Genomic DNA, 8,829 nt, shown 5'->3' with positions numbered 1-8,829 from the left:
CTGAAGGAAAGTTAGCATAATTCAAAATAGTGAGTATTTTCTTAGCACGATATATTAATTCTTATTTGGGGAGTCTGAAAATAAATTGCATTTTTTCCCTAAAACTCTGAATTCACTCCTTTAGAAAATGATTTCTATAATGATATACACCAACATGACAAAACTTTTTTATATGTTATAGTCACTAAAATATACATATGCGTATAGAGAGAGCACTGAACAGATTTGGAAAAGTGTGTGTGTGTGTGTGTGTGTGTGTGTGTGTGTGTGTGTGTGTGTGTGTGTGTACATACATATATAGAGACACATGGCCAAATACTGTTCTGTTTCATTTAATTAAATTCAACAAATATTTATTGGGTGCCTACTACTTGCAAGTCACCATGTTAGGTGATGCTTATAGTAGATTTTAAGACACGTGAAGCTCACATCACCCACACGAAGCCAAACTTCAGATAATATACTAAACCTTGAAAATACTCAAAAGCAGAGCTAAAGCTGAATAATGAATAAGGAAAGCGATAACCAGGAGAAAGGCTTGGGGAAATGGAAAGGAACCAAGGGATGACTGCTCCCAGGCTTGGCAGGACTTAGGGGAAGACTGGACCTCACCCCACCCTCTTCACCTCAAGGTCCAAGATTCAGTTGTCATCCTGCTTTGTTTCCTTTACAAAGTGGAAAAAAACAGGGTATTAATTTTCAGTGATAATGAGGCTTGTAGGACTCCCAAAAGATTTTCGTTCTCTTTTTAAATAAAATTTGATGTGCATTCATCTCTACAGTTTTTCTACGTCATTCCCAGCATCACGCTGGATGAGACAGAAGCAGCCAAGTCAAATAAGCAATGCTGGCAGGAAGCTAATTTATCAGACGAACATCGGGAAGCAAGCCAGCACCAGAAGTGAAAACCGTGACGAGAAGATGAAGGTAAGTATTTCAGAACCTGGCATTCCATTCCTTTTAGGACTTCTACTCTCAACGTATTTATAATGAATGTGTACATCCAGGAAAAGACATATAGTCAAGGAGTCTCCCCGCCTCTAAAGAACCAGTGCCTCAGCGGGGAACAAAGCATCACACTTGTTTCTGATGCAACCCACTGGGAGGGGGCAAAGCTGGCAGGACACTGGTGTCACGAGCCACCCTGGGTCACAGGACCACCGAGCGAACCCCAGAGTTCTGAGGCCCCCAAGCACCTGGGTTCAGGCTGGAGCACACCCAGAGCACGAGCATGCACCTACAGCTTCCCTGTGGAATCATTTAGATTCTGGAAAAGTATAAATCACTCTTCTCTCCAGGGAAGACACACGAGGGACCAGGATGTCCAAAAATGCCCAAACATTCCCCGAGGTGACAGCGTGGCCCTCACAAGGATCTGGAGCATCATGGTTAGGAAACCTCCCGTGAAGGCGGCCCTGTCTTGGCCCTGGTGGCACCCTCACAACAGCTGAGGGTGCTGGGGAGGGCCCGGGGGCGCCCCTCACCGCCCACTCCCCAGCTGGGTCTGAGCCAAATTACGGAGGAACAACCAAAGCCAGGCCTCCTCAGTCTACTGCTTCGGTTTTAATCTCATTAGAGGACAAAACCAGCAACCATAAAGTCTCCGCTAAGAAGTCTGTATTGTTCTAACCCGCTCACTAATGGTTCAGTATTTCTGCTGCTTTACTCAAGAGTTCGCGTAAGCAAGAATTCTTTACAAATGAAACGTGTTTTCAGTGATTATGATTTAGCTCCCATGTTTATAGTCTGTCTTAAAAAAGGAATTACACTCTGATGAGTCATACCTCTGTTCCTGTAACTTTTCTGGATAGAAACCAAACTTGCATTGGCTCTTTTTTGCCCTTCATGGACACTGGGCCTCTGTGCTCCAAATGGAATTGTGGGTCTGAATTTTCTGGTGTCATGAGACATCTAAAGGGGACAGGGAACAGGGAGAGAAGCGTGGAGTATGGCTGCACAGAGAAAGTGACACACACCAAAGCTATTTAGGGGGTACCTCGAGGTTTTAGTAACAATGATCATAGCAGAAACCCCTAAGATGGTGAAGAGTCACTTAAATTGGAAATAATGACACCATCTTCTCAAATAAATAATAAATAATCCTAAGAGCAGAGGTGATAAATGTTAAAGGTAATAAAAGCACCCAGGGAATTAAAACACATGCAAAGAGACATTTTTCAAATCAGTAAATACCTAGATGTATCTCTTACCTGTATGTATATTCAGACACATTTATTTTTCCTTTTTGTCCAGTGGTTTCTGTTCGGCTTGTGAGGTTGACAGTATTTCCAAAAAGACAATAGCGAGGCATCCTCTGTCCTATGACACCAGTGACTACCTCCCCTGTGTGAACCCCTATTGTTATCTGGAAAAATCAAAGCTCTGCCTTAATAAATTCAATACTATGAATTACTGCTTACTCTAGATTAAAGAATAACGCACAGTCATCATATAAAAATCATAAGAATTCTCTAGAACTCCAAGCATATTACAGACAAAAACCCTCACAAAATCTTTCAAGAGAAACATTCTTTTTGTCAAGTTTGAAGCTTTCAAAGATGTGAATCTGGCAACTTACATGAGACACAGGAAAGAGATTTTAAAAAATAAACCAGGAAGGACAGACAGGTGGTTTTATCTCATCCTCATGACTTTCAGTACATGGAATAAAGAAGATTTCAAACAGGTGGACAGGTTTCCCATTTCTATGGAAGAATGTAATACAATGGGTTCAATAAACTATGAGTCTTTGTTTATACAGATGGCCAAAAGGCACAAGAAAAGATGCTCAACATCGCTAATTATTAGAGAAATGCAAATCAAGATTACAACGAGGTATCACCTCACATCAGTCAGAACAGCCATCATTAAGAAGTCTACAAATAACAAATGCCGGAGAGGGTGTGGAGAAAAGGGAACCCTCCAACACTGGTGGTGGGAATGTAAACGGGTGCAGCCACCATGGAGAACAGTATGGAGGTTCCTTAAAAAAACTAAAAACAGAGCTGCCATATGATCCAGCAATCCCACTCCTGAGCATATACCTGGAGAAAAACTATAATTTGAAAAGATACATGCACCCCAGTGTTCACTGCAGCACTATTCACAATAGCGAAGACATGGAAGCAACCCAAGTGTCCACTGAAGGATGGATAAAGAAGATGTGGTGCATATATACAATGGAATATTACTCGGCCATAAAAAAAAGAATGAAATAATGCAATCTGCAGCAACATGGATGAACCTAGACATTATCATACTCAGTGAAGGAAGTCAGACAGAGAAAGACAGATATCATGTGATATCACCTATATGTGGAATCTAAAATTTGACACAGATGAACATATCTATGAAACACAGACAGATTCACAGACACAGAGAACAGACACATGGTTACCAAAGGGAAAAGGGAGAGGGAGGATAAATCAGGAGGAGTCTGGGATAAACATATACACACAGCTCTATATAAAATAAATAACCAACAAGGATCTATAGTAGAGCACAGGGAACTCTATTCAATACCCTGTATTAAACCATGATGGAAAAGAACATGAGAAAGAATACATATGTATGTATAACTGAACCACTTTTCTGTACAGTAGAAACACAACATTGTAAATTAACTATACTTCAATTTAAAAAACATTAAAAATCTTAGTCTTTGTTGTCAAGATGTTATTCCTTGTACATAACTCATGATTAGCTGGTCAAGAATATAAATCGGTTGTCCAAAAGGTCTATTACTACCATTATAATATCTGTTTTATCTACTAACCTGAACAGATTCACCATCTACCTGGACCTGGCCGGCAATTTCCATCATGTCCAAAGCCAGGTGGCAAATGGAACGTGCATGGTGGATGCAGGGCTCTGGTAAACCACTCACCGTCATGTACTTATCACCGACCGTTTCCACCTAGCAGGGCACAGATTGGTCAGTACAAACATGACTGTCTCACTTGCTACCCTTACACAGAACATGTTCTGCCAACTGCTCTCAATAACTTTCAACTTTCCTCCCCTGAATCTCTTAAAATTCTGATACCTTCAACTCCAGCGAGAAGAAACGTCATTATTTGAAATGTACACATGTGGCACTTGGAGTCTGACTACAGGCATTGTTTTTCCTCTAGTTACGTCCTGGTTTCTCAGCTCAGATATGCTTACTGCCCAGCAGAACAATTTACTACCCTATTTCCCCTTAAAACACTGATGGTTGGATGGGCCAAAGCTCCACTGCCCCCAGTTCAGTGATTTATCCTGGTCATTAACCACTGATTTTTACGATATGCTCACCAAGTGTTACACCGTTCCTCGGAAAAAGACTATAAAATAAATAGTCCTTGTGGCACTTCTCTGACTCCAGAGGCCTGGGGGTGGTTTAGTTCACATTCTTGCCTTTACGAAGCAATATTCCACTGACTTCATTTTTCCAATATTATATTTGTTACTAACTGAAACCAAGGGCAGAAATGCCGTATAAACGTTTCCCTTCAAGCTGACGTTATCTAGAAGCAGGTCTGAGTCCCCTTCTTATGCTCCATGGCTTCTTTACTGTGCAAATCACTTTTACCTTTCAGTAAAAATGTCGCTTGCAGACCACTGACACGAATGCCATGTTTGTATTACGTGTGATAAACCACCTGCACGGATTTAACATTTTAACTAGGGAATCGTCTGTTCCATTCATTTGGGTTACAAGGAAGAGAATGTTTTAGAACGAGAGGTAATTATTTAAGAAAATGGTAAATAACGAAGGCATGAGAGCTGCCCGTACCAAGCCTGCAGGGCTACAGTCAGGGAATGGTGACTGCAGTGTCTCTGGAAGCCACGGCTTGAAAACTCAGAACCATGAATGGCACTGCGTTAGGACACGACCTGGACTTGCCTTATAAACAAATGGATTTTTCCGGGAATCTGTCAGAGTGTCGAATCTGGTATAGAGGTCGTTGAGGAGGTTGACAATCTTCATGGCCCCTTCCCCAGACGCGTGCTTGCTGCAGAAGGCGTTGAAGCCCACGATGCCGCTGAAGAGGATGGTCACGTTGTCGTACCTCTTCGCGGGCACCGGACGCTTGTGCCTCAGCTCGTTGGCCACGGACGGAGGAAGGACAGAGTACAGCAACCTGTCCAGAGGGGTGAGGACAAAGCCACAGTGAGAGATGCTGAGAGCAGCTTCAGTGCCTCTCCGGCCCACTTCGTAGACTTCAATGCCACGTGCACTGTGCAGGCTTGGGTTCTGACAGAACACCCGCTATCAGCCATCTTTGTAAGTCAAGTCGAGAAAATATAAATAATTGGTTTGTTTTAATCCCATAGAACATCCCCCAATCCAAACCAGTTCAAAGCAAATCAAAATAAGCCAAACAAAACAGACAGACAAAACAGAGGACTGACACCGGGAAGTCGAAGTTGTCCTGCGTGGTCTTGTGTGTCGATGCTCCTGCTGGGATATGCACAGGATGAAAGAAGCCATTCAAGCACTTAGCACTGTATGGATCCCACAAAACCAGGGATATGTTCACCCCTCAGAGATAAGCCATCTGCCTCAATGTTTGTCATCCGACGTGAAAAGCAGATTTCCCCAACAAGGACCTACTGTACAGCTCAGGGAACTCTACTCAATATCCTGTAAAAACCTATAACAGAAAAGAATCTGAAAAAGAACATGTATATATGTATATATAACTGAATCACTTTGCTGTTCACCTGAAACTAACACAACATTATAAATCAACTATACTTCAATGAAAGAAAGGAAGGAAGGAAGGACGGAAGGAAGAAAGGAAGGGCAGATTTTTCTGTTTCATTCCTGCCTCACTCCTTCATGCAAGAAACGGATAAAGCAGGTAGAAATTGGTCTAGACAAGAAAAGATCCTATTTCCGTTGACGATCCTGAGACCACGCTGACGGGACCAGGGGCCCTGGGGAGCGGGGAGAGTGGCGAGCACACGGGAGGGGTGAGAGATGAGCAGAGAAGCGGAAGCAGGCAGACCTGCGGTTCCTTGACAGGACGGCGCACAGGAGTAGACGCCACCTCCGAGCCTCTTCCTCCCCTAAGCCAGACGGCACCGGTGCCAAGGTTAAGGTGCAGAATGCAGCTGAGGTCTCATTTTTTCGCTACCTTTAGTGGAATTTATTCAGTGTTTCACTTTTCACTTTCAAACAGAGAACATTTTATACATTTTAAAGCCGTATGTGAATGTTAAATGTGACCAGTACAACTACTTTTTCAACAAAAATTCATAGTAAATGTTTATAATTAAATCACCTTGAAAATCAAATACCAACGAAGATGGAAACCTTGGTGGTTTTCTAATATAACAGCCAGAGCAGGGTCCGAGTAACTCAGACTTACAAACCCAGGTGACTGTGAGCCTTGGTCCTGAGAACTATCTTACAAGCTCCATAAAATGTGTTATTTTTCATGGTGGAAACTGTACCACAGACTGATAAATATACATTTCGAGCTGTTTCTCGAGCAGTAGGAGGATCGGCCCACCTCACCCCACATACTTTTGGAAATTTGCCAAATACCTGGAACGCTTAAGGGGTTCCCTTCAGGGCCGTGAGGAAAGTAAAGTGGTGTCGAAGAAACTACAGTTTTCAGCTTCATTATACAAAGTAGGAGAAGGGCAGGAAGAAGCCAGGGATGAAGACAGACATTTACGTGGATTCTCTATCCATCTAAGCTGCCAATAAACAGTTAATTGATGTGTTTACCTGTGGGCACAGCATACATCCATAGGCAACACACACACATCAATGCAAGAAAAGGACAGGAAGTGGTGCTGTTACCAACCCTATGGTGTCAAGTAGAGTGACACAGTTCTTACACGAAGGAAGATCAGGTCGATTCTCCAAGACAACTTCCTATTATACAAACGTTAAAAATGAACACGCAAGACCACCGGTAAAAGTCTCTTATGAAAGTCAGTGATTTCATGCTCTTAATGAATTTTAATTAATATACTCAAGCAAGGCCAAGCAGTATGCACAATGTGTATTTGTTTAAATGAATTACTTGAAAACGAACTATTATCTTAAATGTTACTTGCCCAGAAGTTCATAATTTAATCCACCATTCATAGAAAAATAATAGTTTTGTGTTTTGATACCTTTGTTCGTGTATCAAATTACAGATGACACTACAGTCTGTCAGACTCACCTGCCGACCCCAAAAATAATTTGGAGTCCAAGAACAGAACGCTTAATGACCAAATAAATGGCCAAATAATGGCCAAATCTAAGTTCAGTGTTCTGTGTCCCCCAGCACCTGGGTAGCCCTGGCACCTAGAGGATGCTCGGTACACCTCTTGTGTGAAGAAATGGATGGACGGGTAGTTGGACTTGAAATATGCACTTGAATTATTCTTCTAATGATTTCCAGAGACATGCTTTAGCATATATTCTTCCAGCTTGGTTCGTAAAATTACTATTAGGACTGATTGATTTCTGTGTGCATAACTTCTATTGAAGTGATGTGTTAGAGCTTACCTAGGACTCCAGACCTACGGCGGGTCCCACGCCTCCTCAGAGTCTTGTTATAGGGAAAAACCTTTGTGTTCTATTACAAGCTAATCACTGACGGCTTATCAGATTAAATTGTACACGATCGCCCATCTCTGGGAACCCTGCTCCCCCAGGTCATGAGCCTTAAGCTAAATACCTTTGTTTAGCTCCCAGGAAAACAGCCTGACCAGGCTCACCACGGAGCGGCAGCAGGAAGGAAGACATTCACACCTCCCAGCCCCAGACGCTGCCGGGAACCAGGAAGTGCTTAGATTTAGCCCCGCCCCTTTGGCGGGTCCCACCCCCTTTGGCAGGTCCCACCCCCTTTGGGTTTAGCCCCGCCCCTTTGGCTGGTCCCGCCTCTTTTAGCATAAAAGGAGCCCGAATTCTAACTCAGGCCAGATGGTCGTTTGGGACACGAGCCCGCCATCTTCTGGGTCTGCCGTCTTTCCGACTACGATCGCTGTTCCTTGCCCCAGCAACTTGTGTCTGGATTTACTGGCCTGCTGCACAGCAAGCAGCCCAACGGTCAGTCTTAACTACGGCAGGGCCGCCAGCTACCAAGCAGGCCAGCCCCGCCGGCCCTGCCCGCCCTCTTTAAGCACAGGGCACGTGCTTACGTGTCTGTCTTCTTCTTTTCATCTTCCAGGGCACGCAGTGTGAGCTGCAGCCTGTCCGTGAGGATTTCCAGCTCCTGGGTCAGCTTGTACTCCTCTCGGAACTGCTCCCCCAGCAGCACGAGGTCCCGCGTGGCATCGTGCAGGGGGATGTCGCTCAGGTACAGCCCTCGCCGGGTCAGGTCGTCCAGGTTCATGACACTGTCACAGGGAGAAGGAGGCACTGTCAGTCCCCGGGGTCCCCACGGTAACACTGCCCTGGCTCCTGTCCAGGAGTCTAATCCCGCCGCCTGCCAATTCAGCAGGTCAGGCAGAAGAAAATTTGGAGAAAAGCGAGAGGAATGCGTTTCATTCTTCTCAATATTTAAACATCAAAAGAGCAGTGAACTTGACATGCAGTTTTGCCAAATGGCGCTTTCTAATGCCATCAGCCTAAATTAAAAGATAATGTGAAAAACTGCCCTACAAAACCCGCTCGGGTTTTTAACACAAGCCTGTTACTTATTATTGCCACAGTTTTTCCTCATTATGAAGAGATGAAGAAAAAGTTATCTTTCCTCCCTTTAACAAGGATAACAGCGTTTCTTCTGAGAAGCTAGTTCATTGTTGCCTTAGGGGTTCTATGACGTAACTAGGTGTCTTCTCTTTCACAGACAATGATGAAAGGTTTACAACCTGATCTATGACCCATCTTCAACA

At 43.8% G+C, this 8,829-nt stretch overlaps 1 protein-coding gene across 1 annotated transcript in view; it reads right to left on the bottom strand.

The window, feature by feature from the left end:
* Positions 1 to 287: 287 nt before the first annotated feature.
* Positions 288 to 8,829, bottom strand: part of GUCY1B1 (guanylate cyclase 1 soluble subunit beta 1) — a 33,474-nt gene continuing 24,932 nt past the window's right edge. Inside the window, exons 7-12 of the mRNA XM_007461870.1 lie at positions 8,134 to 8,331; positions 4,889 to 5,126; positions 3,776 to 3,916; positions 2,211 to 2,365; positions 1,785 to 1,911; positions 288 to 665 (exon numbers count right to left, since the gene is read on the bottom strand). Of these exons, the coding sequence (XP_007461932.1) occupies positions 642 to 665; positions 1,785 to 1,911; positions 2,211 to 2,365; positions 3,776 to 3,916; positions 4,889 to 5,126; positions 8,134 to 8,331 (883 nt within the window). The 3' untranslated portion in view covers positions 288 to 641. The remainder of the gene's footprint in view (positions 666 to 1,784; positions 1,912 to 2,210; positions 2,366 to 3,775; positions 3,917 to 4,888; positions 5,127 to 8,133; positions 8,332 to 8,829) is intronic.

The sequence above is a fragment of the Lipotes vexillifer genome, unplaced genomic scaffold (genome assembly GCF_000442215.2).
Source record: "Lipotes vexillifer unplaced genomic scaffold, Lipotes_vexillifer_v1.1 scaffold214, whole genome shotgun sequence".
In the NCBI taxonomy this organism is placed as follows: domain Eukaryota; kingdom Metazoa; phylum Chordata; class Mammalia; order Artiodactyla; family Lipotidae; genus Lipotes; species Lipotes vexillifer.
Note: the sequence above shows the minus strand (reverse complement) of the source record. Positions and strands in the feature narration are given on the sequence as shown.